Raw genomic sequence first — 23,216 nt, 5'->3', positions numbered from 1 at the left:
ACCACAGTCTCAAAGAAAACCACTAGTAACACACTACGCTGCCATGGATTAAAATCCTGCAGCGCACGCAAGGTCCCTCAAGTACAACCTCAAGAACACCATCCCAACCGTGAAGCATGGAGGTGGAAACATCATTCTTTGGGGATGCTTTTCTGCAAAGGCGACAGGACGACTGCACCGTATTGAGGGGAGGATGGATGGGGCCATGTATTGCGAGATCTTGGCCAACAACCTCCTTCCCTCAGTAAGAGCATTGAAGATGGGTCGTGGCTGGGTCTTCCAGCATGACAACGACCCGAAACACACAGCCAGGGCAACTAAAGAGTGGCTCCGTAAGAAGCATCTCAAGGTCCTGGAGTGGCCTAGCCAGTCTCCAGACCTGAACCCAATAGAAAATCTTTGAAGGGAGCTGAAAGTCTGTATTGCCCAGCGACAGCCCCGAAACCTGAAGGATCTGGAGAAGGTCTGTATGGAGGAGTGGGCCAAAATCCCTGCTGCAGTGTGTGCAAACCTGGTCAAGACCTACAAGAAACGTATGATCTCTGTAATTGCAAACAAAGGTTTCTGTACCAAATATTAAGTTCTGCTTTTCTGATGTATCAAATACTTATGTCATGCAATAAAATGCAAATTATTTACTTAAAAATCATACAATGTGATTTTCTGGATTTTTGTTTTAGATTCCGTCTCTCGCAGTTGAAGTGTACCTATGATAACAATTATAGACCTCTACATGCTTTGTAAGTAGGAAAACCTGCAAAATCGGCAGTGTATCAAATACTTGTTCTCCCCACTGTACATACACACACATAGACACTTTTAGACTCATCATTTGCTGTTGCTACTCTGTTCTTTATTTTACTTTTATTATTATCTTTCCTGATGCCTAGTCACATTACCCTGCCTTCATATACATATCTACCTCAAATACCTCATACCCCTGCACATTGATCTGGTACTGGTACTCCCTGTATACAGCTCCATTCTTGTGTATTTTATTCCTCTTGTGTTACACTTTGTTTTGGTCTTATTCTTTAATTCTGCATCATTGGGAAGGGCTCGGTAGCAAGCATTTCACAGTTAAGTCTACACCTGTTGTATTGGGCGCATGTGACAAATAACATTTTATTTTATTTGACTTAAATACTGTCATTGTGACACTGTTTAAATATATATACACTACCGTTCAAAAGTTTGTGGTCACTTAGAAATGTCCTTGTTTTTGAAAAAAAAAAAAAAAAAGTCCATTAAAATAACATCAAATTGATCAGAAATACAGTGTAGACATTGTTAATGTTGTAAATGGCTATTGTAGCTGGAAACGGCTGATTTTTTATGGAATATCTACATAGGCGTACAGAGGCCCATTATCAGCAACCATCAGTCCTGTGTTCCAATGGCACTTTGTGTTTGCTAATCCAAGTTTATCATTTTAAAAGGCTAATTGATTATTAGAAAACCCTTTTGCAATTATGTTAGCACAGCTGAAAACTGTTGTGCTGATTAAAGAAGCAATACAACTGGCCTTCTTGAGACTAGTTGAGTATCTGGAGCATCAGCAATTGTGGGTTCGATTACAGGCTCAAAATGGCCAGAAACAAATAACTTTCTTCTGAAACTCGTCAGTCTGTTCTGAGAAATGAAGGCTATTCCATGCGAAAAATTGCCAAGAAACTGAAGATCTTGAATAATGCTGTATACTACTCCCTTCACAGAACAGTGCAAACTGGCTCTAACCAGAATAGAAAGAGGAGTGTGAGGCCCCGGTGCACAACTGAGCAAGAGGGCAAATACATTAGTGTCTAGTTTGAGAAACAGACGCCTCACAGGTCCTCAACTGGCAGCTTCATTAAATAATACCCGTAAACACCAGTCTCAACGTCAACAGTGAAGAGGCGACTCCGGGATGTTGACCTTCTAGGCAGAGTTGCAAAGAAAAAGCCATATCTCAGACTGGCCAATAAAAAGAAAAGATTAAGATGGGCAAAAGAACACAGACACTGGACAGAGGAAGATTGGAAAAAAGTGTTATGGACAGACGAATCGAAGTATGAGGTGTTCGGATCACAAAGAAGAACATTTGTGAGATGCAGACCGAATGAAAAGATGCTGGAGGAGTGCTTGATGCCATCTGTCAAGCATGGTGGAGGCTATGTGATGGTCTGGGGGTGCTTTGGTGGTGGTAACCTGGGAGATTTGTACAGGGTAAAAGGGATCTTGAAGAAGGAAGGCTATCACTCCATTTTGCAACGCCATGCCATACCCTGTGGACAGCGCTTGATTGTAGCCAGTTTCCTCCTACAACAGGACAATGACCCAAAGCACAGCTCCAAACTATGCAATAACTATTTAGGGAAGAAGCAGTCAGCTGGTGTTCTGTCTATAATGGAGTGGCCAGCACAGTCACCGGATCTCAACCCTATTGAGCTGTTGTGGGAGCAGCTTGACCGTACGTAAGAAGTGCCCATCAAGCCAATCCAACTTGTGGGAGGTGCTTCAGGAAGCATGGGGTGAATTCTCTTCAGATTACCTCAACAAATTGACAACTAGAATGCCAAAGGTCTGCAAGGCTGTAATTGCTGCAAATGGAGGATTATTTGACGAAAGCAAAGTTTGAAGGACACAATTATTATTTCAATTAAAAGTCATTATTTCTAACCTTGTCAATGACTGCATTTCCTATTCATTTTGCTATATTTCCTATTCAAACTAATTTCATGCATGTTTCCATGGAAAACAAGGACATTTCTAAGTGACCCCAAACTTTTGAACGGTAGTGTATATATTTGTTGTTGTTGTACTTTTGCGTGATATCCATTTGGTAGTTACAGTCTTGTCCCATCGCTCCCCTACGGACTCGGGAGAGGCGAAGGTGAAGAACCATGCGTCCTCCGAAACACAACCCTGCCAAGCCGCACTGCTTCTTGACACACTGCTCACTTAACCCGGGAGCCAGCTGCACCAATGTGTCGGAGGAAACACTGTCCAGCTGGCGACCGAAGTCAGCTTGCAGGTGCCCGGCCTGCCACAAGGAGTCGCTAGAGCGCAATGGGACAAGGAAATCCTGGCCAGCCAAACCCTCCCCTAACCCAGACGACGCTGGGCCAATTGTGCGCAGTCTCATGGGTGTCGCGGCCGGCTGCGACACAGCCTGGGATCGAACCCGGATCTGTAGTGACGCCTCAAGCACTGCGATGCAGTGCCTTAGACTGCTGCGCCACTCGGGAGGCCACACTGTTAAACTTGATTATATTTACAGCACACATAATCAAATGAACAGACTCCTCTCATCACACCTAATGTTTTTGATATGGTCAAAAGTAGTCAATGTTTCTACTCAAACAATGCACTGAGACAATACTATACTATCTTAAAGTTCCAATGCAGACGATTTTAATCTCTATATCAAATCATTTCTGGGTAACAATTAAGTACTTTACTGTGATTTTGACAATATTAATTGAAAACAAAGAAACACAAATAGCTTCTTAGCAAAGAGCAATTTCTCAAGCAAGAATTTTGCTAGAACTGTCTGTGAGTGGTCTTGACCAGGTTTGCACACACTGCAGCAGGGATTTTGGCCCACTCCTCCATACAGACCTTCTCCAGATCCTTCAAGTTTCGGGGCTGTCGCTGGGCAATACGGACTTTCAGCTCCCTCCAAAGATGTTCTATTGGGTTCAGGTCTGGAGACTGGCTAGGCCACTCCAGGACCTTGAGATGCTTCTTACGGAGCCACTCCTTAGTTGCCCTCGCTGTGTGTTTCGGGTCGTTGTCATGCTGGAAGACCCAGCCACGACCCATCTTCAATGCTCTTACTGAGGGAAGGAGGTTGTTGGTCAAGATCTCGCAATACATGGCCCCATCCATCCTCCCCTCAATACGGTGCAGTCGTCCTGTTCCCTTTGCAGAAAAGCATCCCCAAAGAATGATGTTTCCACCTCCATGCTTCACGGTTGGGATGGTGTTCTTGGTTGTACTCATCCTTCTTCTTCCTCCAAACACGGCGAGTGGAGTTTAGACCAAAAAGCTCTATTTTTGTCTCATCAGACCACATGATCTTCTCCCATTCCTCCTCTGGATCATCCAGATGGTCATTGGCAAACTTCAGACGGGCCTGGAGATGCGTTGGCTTGAGCAGGGGGACCTTGCGTGCGCTGCAGGATTTTAATCCATGGCAGCGTAGTGTGTTACTAGTGGTTTTCTTTGAGACTGTGGTCCCAGCTCTCTTCAGGTCATTGACCAGGTCCTGCCGTGTAGTTCTGGGCTGATCCCTCACCTTCCTCATGATCATTGATGCCCCACGACGTGAGATCTTGCATGGAGCCCCAGACCGAGGGTGATTGACCGTCATCTTGAACTTCTTCCATTTTCTAATAATTGCGCCAACAGTTGTTGCCTTCTCACCAAGCTGCTTGCCTATTGTCCTGTAGGCCATCCCAGCCTTGTGCAGGTCTACAATTTTATCCCTGATGTCCTTACACAGCTCTCTGGTCTTGGCCATTGTGGAGAGGTTGGAGTCTAAGTGTGTGGACAGGTGTATTTTATACAGGTAACGAGTTCAAACAGGTGCAGTTAATACAGGTAATGAGTGGAGAACAGGAGGAATTCTTAAAGAAAAACTAACAGGTCTGTGAGAGCCGAAATTCTTACTGGTTGGTAGGTGATCAAATACTTATGTCATGCAATAAAATGCAAATGAATTACTTAATAATCATACAATGTGATTTTCTGGATTTTTATTTTAGATTCCATCTCTCACAGTTGAAGTGTACCTATGATAAAAATTACAGACCTCTACATGCTTTGTAAGTAGGAAAACCTGCAAAATCGGCAGTGTATCAAATACTTGTTCTCCCCACTGTATATATACAGTACCAGTCAAGTTTGGACACACCTACTCATTCAAGGGTTTTTCTTTATTTTTACTATTTTCTACATTGTAGAATAATAGTGAAGACACCAAAACTATGAAATAACACACATGGAATCATGTAGTAACCAAAAAAGTGTTAAACAAATCAAAATACATTTTTCATTTTAGATTCTTCAAATAGCCACCCTTTGCCTTGGTGACAGCTTTGCACACTCTTGGCATTCTCTCAACCAGCTTCATGAGGAATGCTTTTCCAACAGTCTTGAAGGAGTTCCCACATATGCTGAGCACATTTTGGCTGCTTTTCCTTCACTCTGCGGTCCAACTCAACCCAAACCATCTCAATTGGGTTGAGGTCGGGTGATTGTGGAGGCCAGGTAATCTGATGCAGCACTCCATCATTCTCCTTGGTCAAATAGCCCTTACACAGCCTGGAGGTGTGTTTCGGGTCATTGTCCTGTTGAAAAACAAATGATAGTCCCACTAAGCGCAAACCAGATGGGATGGCGTATCGCTGCAGAATGTTGTGGTTGCCATGCTGGTTAAGTGTGCCTTGAATTCTAAATAAATCACTGACCAGTGTCACCAGCAATGCACCATCACACCTCCTCCTCTGTGCTTCACGGTGGGAACCACACATGCGGAGATCATCCGTTCACCTACTCTGCGTCTCAGCAAGACATGGCGGTTGGAACAAAAAATCTCAAATTTGGATTTATCAGACCAAAGGACAGATTTCCACCGGTCTAATGTCCATTGCTCGTGTTTCTTGGCCCAAGCAAGTCTCTTCTTCTTCTTGGTGTCCTTTTAGTAGTGGTTTCTTTGCAGCAATTCGACCATGAAGGCCTGATTTCACGCAGTCTCCTCTGAACAGTTGATGTTGATGTGTCTGTTACTTGAACTCTGTGAAGCATTTATTTGGGCTGCAATCTGAGGTGAAGTTAACTCTAATGAACTTATCCTCTGCAGCAGAGGTAACTCTGGGTCTTCCTTTCCTGTGGCGGTCCTCATGAGAGTCAGTTTCATCATAGCACTTTATGGTTTTTGTGACTGCACTTGAAGAAACTTTCAAAGTTCTTGACATTTTCCGGATTGACTGACCTTAATGTCTTAAAGTAATGATGGACTGTCGTTTCTCTTTGCTTATTTGAGCTGTTCTTGCCATAATATTGATTTGGTCTTTTACCAAATAGGGCTATCTCCTGTATACCCCCCTACCTTTTCACAACACAACTGATTGGCTGAAACGCATTAAGATGGAAATAAATTCCACAAATGAACTTTTAAGAAGGCACACCTGTTAATTGAAATGCATTCCAGGTGATTACCTCATGAAGCTGGTTGAGAGAATGCCAAGAGTGTGCAAAGCTGTCCTCAAGGCAAAGGTTGGCTACTTTGAAGAATCTCAAATATAAAATATATTTTGATTTGTGTAAACGATTTTTTGGTTACTACATGATTCCATATGTGTTATTTCATAGTTTTGATGTCTTCACTATTATTCTACAATGTAGAAAATAGTGAAACTAAAGAAAAACCCTTGAATGAGCAGGTGTGTCCAAACTTTTGACTGGTACTGTATACCACAGGATTAAAAAAAAAAATGTGCTGCTGCACTGGCCCTCTAACAAAAAACACATGTTGGTGGTCCTTCATGTGACAGAAATGTTGCAGGCCAGGTATCGAAATGATTGACCTGCTCTTGGAGTCAACTGGGTCACACGCTCCTCTTGTTTGAAATCTCTCCATGGAAACCCAGGGGTCTTTCGCTTCCCAGTCCACTTTCCTCCCAGTTCGAGATCTATGCTGAGAGAAAAGGTGGTGGCGTAACACAAGAAAGCCCACACCGGTCTCCTCCTATCACGTGGCGTACCTCCCAGAAGGCCCAATCTGTAATTAAAGTTATTTTAGATTGTATCGTCTTCCTCGGTCTCGTTCCCTGGGACAGCCTGGGGGTGTGTGGGAGAGTGAAAACGTGTTGCATGGAGGTTGACTTAGTGTATCAGGATGTGTGCACAGTAGGGTGGGACGGGGCTTCGACATGTTCAAGATTTTGGTAAATTATTGTTAACAACAAACCAGACCTGTGAGGCTGTTGGCCTAAAATGCGGCATTTCTTGAACAGGGCTGAGGGTAGCATATTTGGCTCAGTAAACAGTTGATACAACCACCATTTTCAATTTTCACATTAGTTTTGCTGCTAGAATTGATAATAGGTCTGTCTACACAGTGAAATAGACTACTGACCAGAAGATGAGATGATGTTCAAACTCCAGGTGGGATTTCACTTGTGTTGTGTCTTTGTGTAAGACATCTACCTATATCCTTGTACATCAATCTGTGTAAGCCTAATCAATTTAATACCATGTCTGTAAAGCAAAGGAATTTGGTATGTAGGGCAGGCTAATGATGCTTATTCAATGCCATGTTATCTCCCTATCATCATAACTCGAATAATAAACCTAACACACATGGTGGCACACATTAGTCATCCAGATTTGAGATTTGCATAATCGCACTTGCTTCACACCTCCCGCTCCAGCACGTCCCAGGAATCCAAGTCGTTATGAGTCAGGCCACTAAGGCGGTCTTCACGCTGGTACAGTTTCGCACACCTCTGCATTATGACATCCTCTGTATGCCCCTCTTCTCTCGCTTCTATCAGCACCATCTGGTAAAGGGACCATTACGTTCACTCTCCAGTTGCCCAGCCAGTCTTATGAATTGAGCTCATGTAGGCCTAGTTTCCAAATCCTAGTTTCTGTTGTTTTGATCAGTACCTTTACTTCCCTCTATAAATGTATTAACCAGCTCAGCTTGCAAGTTCAGCCCATATACAAAGATCCCTCCATATTGTGAACAAACTCTTAGTCATACATTTTTCATATAAATGTTTTGTTTTATTTACCTGTCAATAGTTTATGCTCCCTTTGCAAATAATTCTCAAGCCTATCTGAATGAATTAACAGGTTTTTCTTGATGGCACAGAACAGAGCCATTGTGTGGCCTTGGATTGATGGATTCATGATTTTGCTGTCTCTACATGAAAATGACTCCTCAAATCCCATTGGAGCCATTCAGGTCACGTAGGAATGTTCAGTCTGTTGATTTGCATTGAACAGAACCTTGTATCAATGGTGGGCTATACTTGACCTGCTCATCTTGGTAAAGATGACTATTGTCTTGTAGAAATTAACTTGATTTACTCTAATTTATATGACCAAGTAAGCCTAAGTATCAGGCTAGTTTTTGGTTGTGTTGAACTGGTTTAGTTGGAAAGCTTTCAGGACAGGTGTCTATTTTAATTGCTTCAAGAACATTAGCACACAGCTCCCTGCTCTGTTACGTAACCGCTGCACTCTGGTGTAATTTTACCTGTGTGTCTCCAGGGCTGAGTGTAGGACTAGGCGATATATCGCGAAAACCAGTATAATGGTATGGATCCACATTTTTACAATGCCATCTATAAAGGTATTTTGATACAGTGCTAAATAAATGTAAAGTTCTACTTCGCTGTCAATTTTGTCCTAGTCACTTAGAATGAATGTGTTGCCTTAATAGGGTCATTCAGTACTCATAAAACATATTAAGAACTTTTAATATTCTGAAACTTAAAATACAGCGGAAAATATTGTGATATGATATTTTGTCCATATTACCCAGCCCTAGCTGAGTGGGTTACCTAGCGATGCATAAGACATCTGTTTCACCTGGACCTACAGTCGCCTTCCAGAGTGACTAGGCTGCGCTAGAGGATTCCACTCCTGTGTTCGACTGCTACATTTTCATTCAGTTAGAAATTGCAACTGATTTTCAGCTGGGTGAATTGAGTGAACATTACAGAAGTGTCACATTCAAGTCAAAAGGTAGTCTGTTGGGTCAACTGTTTCAATTTCCACAACTGAAATTTAGCATTTTCTGGATACAGAAAAAAGGAATGGCCATTTTGTGGAAAGATTCTTCACCTAAATTTCATAATGACAAATGATTTAATCTGGATGAATGATTATTGGAAAAATTAAGATACAGGCCTCCTTGTAGCTTTTGATATAGATGGTAGAGTCATGAGTGCTAGTTTCATTTCATGCCTAGTTTCATATTTTTTTTATTTAAATAGTGGACTCATAGAATATGGTAGGATCTATCCTATTTACATAAGCCTAGCCATTTTCACTGCACAGTACTGCTCGTCCTCCCCTGGCCTCGACGTGGAGCGTCTGTTGATGTTGGAAACGTCTTCAGCAGAAGGTCAGATGTGTTCCATGCGCCTCCTGTGTGGGGTTATGACCAGAGCACAATTGCAAAAGCTGAGCGATATGGTAGGCTTATTACAGTGATAGGCCAGTCTAGTAAAAGGGTTTTCTGTGCACAAAGCATCCGGTTTCTCACTTTGCATACTGTAGTAAAATGTACCTTCCTATTGAAGGCTAATGGCCCTGTCTCTCTGAGCCAGTGCTCCTGTGTTCTTGCTGGTGTTTATGCTGTTTCAAATGGCAGTGCTGTATAGATGAAGTGTATAGGCAATGCAGTGCACTGTAAGTGGCTTTGGATAAGAACATCAGTTAAATTCATTTCAGGCTTCTTCAGGCGTCTAAGTTGCATTGATTAGAGAACCTGACTGAGCAGATTGTGTGTGGTTTGTGTGTCGTATGTGTGTGAAACCAGAGAGCCATGGCGCCCTGTTTCTGTGTCCACTAGAGGATGAGAGAAAGAGAGAGGGATATCCGACACAGGGAGAAATAAAGCAACCAAAATAAGCAGTAGTGCTTGCTTCAGTTCTGTTTTCATCTGCCTCTGTTGATGTGTGTTTGTGTGCACTCGCACGTGCCTGTGAGTGTGGGGGATTATTAGACCTGTTGCAATGGAAAATTCACTTCAACGGAAGGAGAGAGTCTGTCCCGTCACTCTTCATTAATGGGTTAGATGACAGTGAGTGCAACTCCCCAAACCTGTCACCTAATACAACATGAACAGATTTGTATCTGTTATTCGCTTAGTTTGTATAAAACCTTATCCTATGAGAGATGGAACATTTCCTGCTTTGAAAGCGAGATTCTCTGTCTGTCTCTGTCGCTGTCTGTCAGTGTGTGTAAGGCCATTTTGTTTTGAACAAATTTGTTGAAGAAGTACTGAACGTGAAAGCTTCAGGCACATCTGAGGCAGATTGTTAAATTACTCAAGTTTGACCATCCTTCTCTTCTGCTCTTCAGACAAATACTTTTGGGAAAGACTTCACTCACCTCTTCGGGTGCTGAGATATACTTAGGATTGAATGATCCTGATGATAGCTTTAGGGGTTCTTCTAGCATTATATAGGTTAGGGTCCAAGCCCTGGGGGGGTGGACCCTTCCTGCTGTAGTGTTCTTTGCCGTTAGCATATGGTCTTCACATTTCAAGGTTTTGTTTGGCCTTCTCAGCTGACGCCAAGGTGAGACGTGTGCTGTGAACCACACTGGCTGCAGTGGCTGTCTCTCTAGTGTTCTGAAGCCATTATCCGCAGTGGCTTCTCAGCTGTGTTGCTCATGGTTCTGGTAAAATCCCAGTGGTAGTTTACCGACTTGACTGACTGAGGAGAGTTCATTCAGTCATGAGTCATGCTGTAGAATTAACTGGCAGGCAGCTGAGCAGACTGTCTGGGACTCCCAAAGAATAGAGCATGTTAGGTCATTGCTGCAAACTAATCTGCCCTCAACCAACACAACGGGATTTGCCAAAAGATCAGTCAACGCTCTGGATTAACGGCAAAGCAGTTTTGTGTGAAAATGTACTGACATGTAACTGCTGTGGAGCTAAAAGTTATTGAAGGGGATTGATACTGGCAGAAGAAACTACAGTTTACCAGCTCAGAGTCTGACATAGCACAATATCTGTCAGAATGTAGCTTGGTGCCAATGAATAAAGTAGGCTAATGTTGGTTCTATTGGGATAATATGTTTGGCCATAGTCTCTCAACAGTTTTGGACGCTGTCATTTTCACACTCCGTTTTTTACCAAGCTGGATTTCCTTGTCAGCCAGTCCAGGAAACACTGCACAGTTGGATGACGTGACAACGTGGCATGTCCCCGTGCTTGTCAGGACAGTAAGTGACACTGGCTAGGGTCACAACTTCCTGTTGCCCAAGTCCTCTTAGATGGGTGCTAAATAGGCTATATATCAAGCATTTATGAACAGAGACATTCCAACTATCCACATTTGTGGACATAGAATTTGTCATTGGTAACACTTCATATACCATCATATCTTTAGAGGCTACAGTGAGATTATACTCCATGGACAGATCCAGCCTGAGTGAAACACTGTCATCACAGGCAGAGAGAGGAAGTCTGAGAGGGGGTTATGAGGCGGAGGGCATTGTGCAAAGACTGGATGCGTGGTGGCGGGATGGTGTAACCCTGACCCATCCTCAATCCTCCCCAGCCCCAGCCCCATCACGCAAACCACACATCACAGCTTAGCAGGATGCCTCCTATTATTTTGTTATGCCACACAATAGTCATGTGATCAGAGGCAAACATAGACACGAACCGCCCCCAAGCACTGTCCAGCCTTACTCAAAGACGGAAGTGGTTCACATTTGTCTACAGTGGTACGGCCATAGACACATGGTACAGATTATACAGTATCTCACAAAAGTGAGTACACCCATTATTTTTGTAAATATTTGAGTATATCTTTTCATGTGACAACACTGAAGAAATGACACTTTGCTACAATGTAAAGTAGTGAGTGTACAGCTTGTATAACAGTGTAAATTTGCTGTCCCCTCAAAATAACTCAACACACAGCCATTCATGTCTAAACCGCTGGCAACAAAAATGAGTACACCCCTAAGTGAAAATGTCCAAATTGGGCCCAAAGTGTCTATTTTGTGTGGCCACCATCATTTTCCAGCACTGCCTTAACCCTCTTGGGCATGGAGTTCACCAGAGCTTCACAGGTTGCCACTGGAGTCCTCTTCCACTCCTCCATGACGACATCACGGAGCTGGTGGATGTTAGAGACCTTGCACTCCTCCACCTTCCGTTTGAGGATGCCCCACAGATGCTCAATAGGGTTTAGGTCTGGAGACATGCTTGGCCAGTCCATCACCTTTACCCTCAGCTTCTTTAGCAAGGCAGTGGTCGTCTTGGAGGTGTGTTTGGGGTCGTTATCATGTTGGAATACTGCCCTGCGGCCCAGTCTCCGAAGGGAGGGGATCATGCTCTGCTTCAGTATGTCACAGTACATGTTGGCATTCATGGTTCCCTCAATGAACTGTAGCTCCCCAGTGCCGGCAGCACTCATGCAGCCCCAGACCATGACACTCCTACCACCATGCTTGACTGTAGGCAAGACACACTTGTCTTTGTACTCCTCACCTGGTTGCCGCCACACACGCTTGACACCATCTGAACCAAATAAGTTTATCTTGGTCTCATCAGACCACAGGACATGGTTCCAGTAATCCATGTCCTTAGTCTGCTTGTCTTCAGCAAACTGTTTGCAGGCTTTCTTGTGCATCATCTTTAGAAGAGGCTTCCTTCTGGGACGACAGCCATGCAGACCAATTTGATGCAGTGTGCGGCGTATCGTCTGAGCACTGACAGGCTGACCCCCCACCCCTTCAACCTCTGCAGCAATGCTGGTAGCACTCATACGTCTATTTCCCAAAGACAACCTCTGAAAATGATGCTGAGCACGTGCACTCAACTTCTTTGGTCGACCATGGCGAGGCCTGTTCTGAGTGGAACCTGTCCTGTTAAACCGCTGTATGGTCTTGGCCACCATGCTGCAGCTCAGTTTCAGGGTCTTGGCAATCTTCTTATAGCCTAGGCCATCTTTATGTAGAGCAACAATTATTTTTTTCAGATCCTCAGAGAGTTCTTTGCCATGAGGTGCCATGTTGAACTTCCAGTGACCAGTATGAGGGAGTGTGAGAGCGATGACACCTAATTTAACACACCTGCTCCCCATTCACACCTGAGACCTTGTAACACTAACGAGTCACATGACACCGGGGAGGGAAAATGGCTAATTGGGCCAATTTGGACATTTTTACTTAGGGGTGTACTCACTTTTGTTGCCAGCGGTTTAGACATTAATGGCTGTGTGTTGAGTTATTTTGAGGGGACAGCAAATGTACACTGTTATACAAGCTGTGCACTCACTACTTTACATTGTAGCAAAGTGTCATTTCTTCAGTGTTGTCACATGAAAAGATATACTCAAATATTTACAAAAATGTGAGGGGTGTACTCACTTTTGTGAGATACTGTATATGTTAGCACTCATGCTAACCTATGCTTACAGGCTTTTATTGGCCTGTATACATTACTTGTAGGTTGCCATACAGACCTAATAACTCAGGGCTGGCCTCACCTTGCCCAGTGATGCACAGGAAACTGAGTGTGCCTCCAGGCTGCCATCATATGACTGGGTCTGGACTACTTTCCTCTGTAGGAGGTGTAGCCTTGAGCCTGAAATTCTTTCTCTGTTTACCAGCTTCCTTTAGAAGAACATGGTGGAGAGCAAGAGAACTTAGACTAGAAACAAGTATAGCATACTTGTTCGGTGTACTGATGTGTTCTTGTTGGGTGTACTGGTGTGTTCATATCACTTCCTGTTGTTGTAGTTGTGGGCTATGACACGACCTGTATCTCTTTATCGCTCTGCTTCACTATGACTAATTCTGCATTTATTTCAGCTGGTTGAATGTTATTTTGTGGAACATTTGAGATTCTATCCATTCCCTATTGTTTACGCTCAAACGTATCCAATCTCTCACACTTGATTATTCCTACGCCCTCCAGTGTTCTCATGGCCCACACAGAACATTGTTGTAGCAACAAACAAGTAAAAATCACAGGCTTATAGTCACACTTGGTTTTTGTTGTCGTGTTGTTCAGTTTCACCTCCAAGACTTGTCTGTGACCCTGCTTTGTTGGACTGCTACACTGCTACAACACGCCTTCTGTATCATTTCATAAGAGGTGTGGTTTGAAGCAACGGAGAGTTTGGTTTTAAGAAAGCAGAGCAGAAGCACTCTGAAGGGCGAACTGTCTTGGATAATTATTTTTCATATCAAGGTGTGGTTTGTTTTATTGGGGTTATAATATCCCCCGCCACCCTACCCCCAAATGTCTCTCTAGTCTTGTCCCCCCCCCAGTGTGTCTATGTATATATCAGCGATTCCATCTCGTACCCCTCCCACTGCCGTCAGCCTTCATCCCTCTATCTGAATACGTCAGCGTGGCAATCGGATGGAGAGAGAGGAAAAAGGCCACATCTTAGAAGCCATCCGAATGCACCCTCTCTCCTGCCCTATTCCATTAGGGGCCCCACATTTCCCTTCCCTCACCACACCTCGCCTAAATTATTCAGTTGATTAATATTTTCACCTTGTCCCTCCACTTCTCCCTTCCCTCCTGCATTGGCACTGTATCATGAAGTCATTAGTGACACTACGTTGTAAAGTGTAATTTCTCTGAAATGACACTGTTGCTTCAGGAACACCATGCTGTGACTCTTATCCAAACTATTCTCAAAACGTCGATAGGGATTTGAAATGATTCAACCAAATGCTGCCATAGATTGTGTTATCCGAACTCTCCGTTTATGCTTTGTTGACTTGGAACATGCTGCGATGGGTAACTCAACGAGCCAGGGCTCCGTGTAGGAGGAATGTTGAGCCGTTCATGTCGCGTTGGCGTGCGAACGCAGCTTGCCGTGCGCTACAGTGTGGTGTCGGGCATTCCAGAGCAGATCGATTAGGAAATGCCGAATTGCACCACGCCACCAGTCTCTATTTTATGACCTCAGAGGAGCATGCGTGTGAAGAATGCCAGCAATGTGGGGTGGAATGAGATTAGCTGCCTTCCTTGGCTTCCATTGGCCTCATGAGCCACTGCTAACCATACATGTTAATGTGTTAGCCTGTTACCTAGCTTGGCGCTGCTCAGCATTTAATATCAGCCCAATAGCTTTCTCTAATCCCATCAACAGGTTTTTCACAACAGAGACTGATGCATTACTCATGGGCACTCAACAATCGACATGAACAATTCCATTACACAAAACCATTACCAATGTTGCCTTTGGTAGTTTCAGACGTGTAGACATTTGGGGGTTCTAGATCACCAGAATTTCTTAGCTGATGTGTGCTTAAATCACTTGTATGTGTTCTAGAATCATCTATTGGCCCAGAATGTGATTTCACGCCATTGATGTCAAGATGCGATGCAGCTAGATGGTTTTGCATTTTGTTTATGATCCCTCTCACTTTTCCCAGCATACCTCTCTCTCGACGAGCCGCTCGGAGAAGAGCACCGGTTGGTCGAGCAGATCACTCGGAGCACGATGCCGGAACTCTATCACCTTGTGTTCGGATGAGCAGCCGCATATCGGCAACTACCGTCTGCTCAAGACCATCGGCAAGGGCAACTTCGCCAAGGTCAAGCTGGCCAGGCACATCTTGACGAGCAAAGAGGTGAGACTGGACTGGGCAGGATATGTGGATGGGCTAGACTGAGGGATGAGGCTGGGGTAGAGAAGTGGGGACTTGACTGAAGAATAGGGTTAGGCTGGTAGGAATAGTGCACATGGCCTATGAGGTTTGTAGTAGGCCATTTGACAGGCTGGTTGTGGTGAGAGCATGGAACATATGGGATGGGTGGATGGTAGTTTTAGATATTATCCTTACATTTTGGACAGAACAAGACTTAGATATTACTTGTTAGATATACTGCACTGTCGGAGCTAGAAACACAAGCATTTCGCTACACCCGCAATAACATCTGCTAAACACGTGTATGTGACCAATAAAATGTGATTTGATTTGATTTGGTTTGTTCTTCTAGTCTGTCATGACTTTTAAGGCCTGTGTAGTTGTAAACATAATTTAACTTTAGCCCATATAGTCATGACACACATTTTTAGGTGCATAATTCCATAGGATTGCTATAAAGTTGAACCTAATGACATGGAACGGGATCATGTGGAGAGCAGTGTGTAGTGAACCATATACATTTACAGTCCTAGTCTCACTCACACTTTGACCGAGACAAACCATGCTGTTAAGCCATTTATGGGGCCTTATGGCTTGTTGGTTTGTTTTGGAGTTTGAGCTTTGGATCAATTAAAATGCCCTTTCGTATGTCACTGTTTTGATATCACTGATCGTAGTGATTTGTCTCTCGCCGTTTCAGGTTGCAATAAAGATCATTGACAAAAACCAGCTCAACCCGACCAGCCTACAGAAGGTGAGTGCTGTTGTGTGGATGTCATGAGAAACAGTTTGGAGATGCAACGATTAAAAGTCTTGTCCAGCAACGAGGCCGAACAAAGCATGCGACGTCACACAGTTTTGCAAGACACAAACAGCATCGAGAACCATTCTCTTCATGTCATTGGAAATAATGATGGTTAGCTTGAATGTAACAGCTTGAATGTAACGTTCCGTAGTCTCCCGAGTGGCGCAGTGGTCTAAGGCACTGCATCGCAGTGCTAGCTGTGCCACTAGAGATCCTGGTTCGAATCCAGGCTCTGTCGTAGCCAGCCGCGACCGGGAGACCCATGGGGCGGCGCACAATTGGCCCAGCGTCGTCCAGGGTATGGGAGGGAATGGCCGGCAGGGATGTAGCTCAGTTGGTAGAGCATGGCGTTTGCAGCGCCAGGGTTGTGGGTTCGATTCCCACGGGGGGCCAGTATGATTTTTTTAAAATAAAAATAAATAACAAAATAACAAAAAATAATAATAATGTATGCACTCACTAACTGTAAGTCGCTCTGGATAAGAGCGTCTGCTAAATGACTAAAATGTAAATGTAATGTAAATGTTCCTAACGTCATGGTTTTCATTTTGATATTGACTATATTATGCTGGCCTGCACTCTGTCTGTACTCTCTCCCTACACAGCTGATGACTTTCTCAACACCTACGCTACTATCTAGGCTAAACAACTAGGCTAATATCAATATACCGTGACAGGAAGTGGACTCCTGTGTGCTTGTTTTGGTGGACATTTGGCCAGTGAGATGACGCAATGATGCAATGCCTAACCTTTGACCTCGTTCTACTGGTCTAGGAGGCTTATATTGTCTTGGATGTTTTGATGGTTTTGCTGCGGTCCTTGCTATCCAGAATCCTTGGGGCATCCCTACCCCATTGAAGTTTAAATTTAAAATGGTTATGGTTAGGGTAAGGCAGGGTTTCCCAAACTCGGTCCTCGGGACCCCAAGGGGTGCACATTTTGTTTTTTTCCCTCGCACTACTCAGCTGATTAAAAATGATCAACTAAACATCAAGCTTTGATCATTTGAATCAGCTGTGTAGTGTTAGGGCAAAAACTAAAACGTGCACCCCTTGGGGTCCTGAGGACCGAGTTTGGGAAACACTGGGGTAGGGGTTAGGGTTAGGTTCAGGGTTTAGGGAAGGGACGTCCCAAGGATTCCGGATAGCACTAACAATTTTGCTGCACACATACCAGTGATTTCAGGGCCATTTAAATGGGAAGTTCAGGATTTTACAACTTGGATTTGAGATGGTTTCTAACCCTGAAAGTAGTCTATTTCTCAGATACAGGAGAAACTGTAATCCATTAGTGATGTAGCGATTCACACGCGGCACCTTCAGCATTCTAATGCTAAAATGGCTTGCGTGATATTAGGCTTTATTAGTTGAACCTATGTAATTTGCTAGGTTATTATCTATGCACTGTTTAAAATGTTGTTTGACTGGAATAAAAGTAATCTACCGGTGGGCCTCCCGAGTGGTGCAGCGGTCTAAGGCACTGCATTGCGGCGTCACTACAGCCTGGGGTTTGATCTGGGAGTCCCATAGGGCAGCGCACAATTGTGGGTGATGGTGATTTCAGAACCAAAGTAGAGGGACAAAAAACAGACTACATTGCCCCCCTCATAGTGGTAGTGGGGTGGTAGATGCCTAGTCTCCCTTATGGCTCTAATCTGATAGTGGTAGTGGGGTGGTAGATGTCTAGTCTCCTTTATGGATCTAATCTGATAGTGGTAGTGGGGTGGTAGATGTCTAGTCTCCTTTATGGATCTAATCTGATAGTGGTAGTGGGGTGGTAGATGCCTAGTCTCCCTTATGGCTCTAATCTGATAGTGGTAGTGGGGTGGTAGATGTCTAGTCTCCTTTATGGATCTAATCTGATAGTGGTAGTGGGGTGGTAGATGTCTAGTCTCCTTTATGGATCTAATCTGATAGTGGTAGTGGGGTGGTAGATGTCTAGTCTCCCTTATGGCTCTAATCTGATAGTGGTAGTGGGGTGGTAGATGTCTAGTCTCCTTTATGGATCTAATCTGATAGTGGTAGTGGGGTGGTAGATGTCTAGTCTCCTTTATGGATCTAATCTGATAGTGGTAGTGGGGTGGTAGATGTCTAGTCTCCTTTATGGCTCTAATCTGATAGTGGTAGTGGGGTGGTAGATGTCTAGTCTCCTTTATGGATCTAATCTGATAGTGGTAGTGGGGTGGTAGATGTCTAGTCTCCTTTATGGCTCTAATCTGATAGTGGTAGTGGGGTGGTAGATGTCTAGTCTCCTTTGTCATGATAGTGGTGTGGGGTGTAGATGTCTAGTCTCCTTTATGGATCTAATCTGATAGTGGTAGTGGGGTGGTAGATGCCTAGTCTCCCTTATGGCTCTAATCTGTTAGTGGTAGTGGGGTGGTAGATGTCTAGTCTCCTTTATGGATCTAATCTGATAGTGGTAGTGGGGTGGTAGATGCCTAGTCTCCTTTATGAATCTGATAGTGGTAGTGGGGTGGTAGATGCCTAGTCTCCCTTATGGCTCAGATCTGTTAGTGGTAGTGGGGTGGTAGATGTCTAGTCTCCTTTATGGATCTAATCTGATAGTGGTAGTGGGGTGGTAGATGTCTAGTCTCCTTTATGGATCTAATCTGATAGTGGTAGTGGGGTGGTAGATGTCTAGTCTCCCTTTATGGCTCTAATCTGATAGTGGTAGTGGGGTGGTAGATGTCTAGTCTCCTTTATGGATCTAATCTGATAGTGGTAGTGGGGTGGTAGATGTCTAGTCTCCTTTATGGATCTAATCTGATAGTGGTAGTGGGGTGGTAGATGCCTAGTCTCCCTTATGGCTCTAATCTGTTAGTGGTAGTGGGGTGGTAGATGTCTAGTCTCCTTTATGGATCTAATCTGATAGTGGTAGTGGGGTGGTAGATGCCTAGTCTCCTTTATGAATCTGATAGTGGTAGTGGGGTGGTAGATGCCTAGTCTCCCTTATGGCTCAGATCTGTTAGTGGTAGTGGGGTGGTAGATGTCTAGTCTCCTTTATGGCTCTAATCTGATAGTGGTAGTGGGGTGGTAGATGCCTAGTCTCCCTTATGGCTCTAATCTGATAGTGGTAGTGGGGTGGTAGATGCCTAGTCTCCCTTATGGCTCTAATCTGATAGTGGTAGTGGGGTGGTAGATGCCTAGTCTCCCTTATGGCTCAGATCAAGGCCTACATAGTACATACACCATAGACATACATCATTTACACACACAAACACATTCTCTAATCGCACTGAATCGTTTCAAACTAAAACGTATCGTTCCTGTATCGTATCAGAGTCCATGTATCTAGGTGCGTATCGAATCGTCTTAAAAGGAAGATATGCACATCCCTATAATCCATTACAAACTTCAGCTAACTTTAGCCACCACTAGCTAAAAATCTATGGGAGTGATGGGGGCAATGATTTTGAAACATTGACAACTATGCAATGATAATGTGGCTGTCCATAGGCCTACATGAGAGAGAACTGTATAATTGTGCTGCTGCTGTATCATGTGTTGCCCCTCAGTGGAACTAAGTGATTTCTATTTAAGCATGGAGCGATGCGCATAACTGTCCAGTGTGGTCAGAGTTCATGGGCAGATGGAGCCTATGTATAGATACATTGCATAGCTGTAATCAGATTAGTATGACTGTAGTAGGCTTTCTTCAGACAAAACCAATTGAAGACAGAGACATGTATTGAATCGTGTATGTCCCTCCTCATTTTGAGGCAATTGAACAGCAGGTTTGAGCTTGGTTTGACCACACATACACAGGCTTATTCCCATTGTGCGTCCCTTTGGTACCCTATTCCCTATACAGTGCATTCGGAAAGTATTCAGACCCCTTGACTTTTTCCACATTTTGTTATGTTACAGCCTTATTCTAAAATTGATTTTAAAAATAATCATCCTCATCAATCTACACACAATATCCCATAATGACAAAGCGAAAACAGGTTTTTAGAAATGTATGCAAATGTATTACAAATAAAAAACAGAAATACCTTATTTACATAAGTAGTCAGACTCTTTGCTATGAGACTTGTAATTGACATTGATCATCCCTGAGATTTTTCTACAACTTGATTGGAGTCCACCTGTGGTAAATTCAATTGATTGGACATAATTTGGAAAGGCACACACCTGTCTATATAAGGTCCCACAGTTGACACTGCATGTTAGAGCAAAAACCAAGCCATGAGGTCGAAGGAATTGTCCGTAGAGCTCCGAGACAGGATTGGGTCGAGGCACAGATCTGGGGAAGGGTACCAAAAAATGTCTGCAGCATTGAAGGTCCCCAAGAAGACAGTGGGCTCCATCGTTCTTAAATGGAAGAAGTTTGGAACCACCAAGACTCTTCCTAGAGCTTGCCACCTGGCCAAACTGAGCAATCTGGGGAGAAGGGCCTTGGTCAGGGAGGTGACCAAGAACCCGATGGTGACTCTGACAGAGCTCCAGAGTTCCTCTGTGGAGATGGGAGAACCTTCCAAAAGTACAACCATCTCTGCAGCACTCCACCAATCAGTCCTTTATGGTAGAGTTGTCAGACGGAAGCCACTTCTCAACGGGCTGGGCCCGCTCAGATTTTTCCAAAAGGCACCTAAAGGACTCAGACCATGAGAAACAAGATTCTCTGGTCTGATGAATCCAAGATTGAACTATTTGGCCTGAATGCCAAGCGTCATGTCTGGAGGAAACCTGGCACCATCCCTACAGTGAAGCATGGTGGTGGCAGAATCATGCTGTGGGGATGTTTGTCAGCGGCAGGGACTGGGAGACTAGTCAGGATCGAGGGAAAGATGAATGGAGCAAAGTACAGAGAGATCCTTGATGAAAACCTGCTTCAGCGTGCTCAGGACCTCAGACTGGGGCGAAGGTTCACCTTCCAACAGGACAACGACCCTAAGCACACAGCCAAGACAACACAGGAGTGGCTTCGGGACAGGCCTCTGAATGTCCTTGAGTGGCCCAGCCAGATCCTGGACTTGAAGCCGATCTAACATCTCTGAAGAGACCTGTAAATAGCTGTGCAGCGATGCTCCCCATCCAACCTGACAGAGCTTGAGAGGATCTGCAGAGAAGAATGGGAGAAACTCCCCAAATACAGGTGTGCCAAGCTTGTAGCGTCATATCCAAACAGGCTGGAGGCTGTAATCGCTGCCAAAGGTGCTTCAACTTATGTAAAATGTGATATTTCAGTGTTTATTTTGGTTGAAATTTGCAAAAATGTCTAAACCTGTTTTTGCTTTGTCATTATGGGGTATTGTGTTTAGATTGAGGAGAAAAAAACGATGTAATCAATTTGAGAATAAGGCTGTAACGTAACAAAATGTGGAAAAAGTGAAGGGGTCTGAATACTTTCCGAATGCACTGTATAGTGCACTATATAGGGAATAGGGTGCCATTTGAGACGCAACCCCAGTCACCCATCATAATCAGTTCACTTGCTACTGAGAGTGTCCATACGTGCTGATGATGGCTCCTCTAGAGACCGCTGTAGGCTTTGTATGAGCATGGTGAGGCATTCACACCTCCCATGTGAGAATTGATGCAGATGACATCACACTCATGCTTCCCTGTTGCTTTTGATCAACTGTATTCTCACAGGCATCTGATGAGGTGATCTTTGTCCGTTGCACATATTCGGACCAAACCGTCATCTGTTGACCAATCTTTAGCCTCGTTGTGCTTCCACCCTGTCAGCACAACAGGAGAAGGCTCTTACTTAGGACAATTGAATCAATATAAAACACACAGCTATCGATTGTGGCTCTGTGTAAGGTATTATTTGTCGGCCGCGGATACAGATATGGCTGGCACCAGCCGCTGCAAATGATACTGTTCACAATTAGTTAGCTACTATCGCTTTGCAGACATCCTGTAAAGTAAACATATTTGTAGACCTTTTGTTATTGCTTGCAAGAAACTCCCATCTTCAAGTTTTCAGTGATCAAGTGGCCACCATAGATTTAAAGGGGTTTCGATTAGTATATCCATTTTGGATATACTGTAGCCATTGATTCTTGAAGAATATAGCTTATAAATGCTGGTTGGTCCAGGCTGCGTCCCAAATGGCACCCTATTCCCTATTTAGTGCACAACTTTAGTTGGGAATAGAGTGCCATTAACGATGCACCCTCAGTGTTGAGTGGTTGCCTGGTTGGGGCTGGGGATGGATGCAGGGAAGGAGGGGGACGGGCGTTGTTTGTGATCTCTGCATGCAGATGTGCGCTGGTGGATGGATACTGCTGCAGTAGCGCAACGGGCAGACAGTTGTCCTGTCAGCACTATCCTCCTCCCTTTCAGGACACACTTGACCAGAGCACCAGGTGACTCTCTCTCTCCACACTGTGTCCCTCCCCTCCCTATCCCACTCTCTTTTGTTTTGCAACACTCCCCTGTCCCACCCTGTCTTTAACTCACCCTCCTTCTCTCATCCCACTCTCTGACCTCCTCTCTCTCTCCATACGTCACCTGCGCCACTTTATTCCCACTTTATTTCCTGTCTCCCTCCCTCCCTCCCTTCTCTCATCACCTCTCTTCAGGCACTGCAGAGTAACCAAAGATGTACTCTCTGGTGTCTCTCTGGAGGCTGGGCCCCCCACAGTAGCTAGCGTCCCACGCCCAAGCGGCGGCAGGTGATTTAAGGGCCCAGGCCCCACCCCCTCTCAGCCAGCTGCACTGCTGCAGTACACTTGGGGTAATCTGGCTGCAATCTGCAGGCTTTAATCTGACAGTGACAGCAGGGCTGCAGCAGCAATGCTCCATGTTGGCCCACCGCCCACCGCCCCCCAAACTCACTCACTCTCCCTCTATTCCCTTTAGGGGCTGCATGGGGGATCCCCGGCAGCTGACACACACACACACACAGTGTGTTTTCCCAGCAGCTTCAGCATGGTCCACAGAGCCATGAGCAGGACAGACACTTCCACCCATCCTAAAACAACCGCCTCATGTATCTGAAACACTCCCAACCACTTACTAACCCCATGCCTATCTATCTCATACCCCCCCATGTCTCTTCAACCTCCTGGGGGGGGGGGGGGGTATGAGATAGGCAT

General features: G+C 44.6%; 2 protein-coding genes across 11 annotated transcripts in view; one reads left to right on the top strand and one right to left on the bottom strand.

Moving 5' to 3' along the window:
- LOC121558530 (kin of IRRE-like protein 3) overlaps positions 1–23,216 on the bottom strand; it is a 442,346-nt gene that overhangs the window by 88,782 nt on the left and 330,348 nt on the right. The gene's annotated exons all lie outside the window — the stretch shown is intronic.
- LOC121564297 (MAP/microtubule affinity-regulating kinase 4) overlaps positions 1–23,216 on the top strand; it is a 55,036-nt gene that overhangs the window by 4,612 nt on the left and 27,208 nt on the right. For all 10 annotated transcript variants that reach the window (XM_041875722.2, XM_041875725.2, XM_041875724.2 and 7 more), the window contains exons 2-3: positions 15,145–15,342; positions 16,061–16,114. In XM_041875722.2, coding sequence (XP_041731656.1) covers positions 15,145–15,342; positions 16,061–16,114 — 252 coding nt within the window. The remainder of the gene's footprint in view (positions 1–15,144; positions 15,343–16,060; positions 16,115–23,216) is intronic.

The sequence above is a fragment of the Coregonus clupeaformis genome, chromosome 5, assembly GCF_020615455.1.
Source record: "Coregonus clupeaformis isolate EN_2021a chromosome 5, ASM2061545v1, whole genome shotgun sequence".
Taxonomy (NCBI): Eukaryota; Metazoa; Chordata; class Actinopteri; order Salmoniformes; family Salmonidae; genus Coregonus; species Coregonus clupeaformis.
The sequence above is the reverse complement of the archived record's forward strand: the minus strand, read 5'-3'. Positions and strand labels throughout refer to the sequence as shown.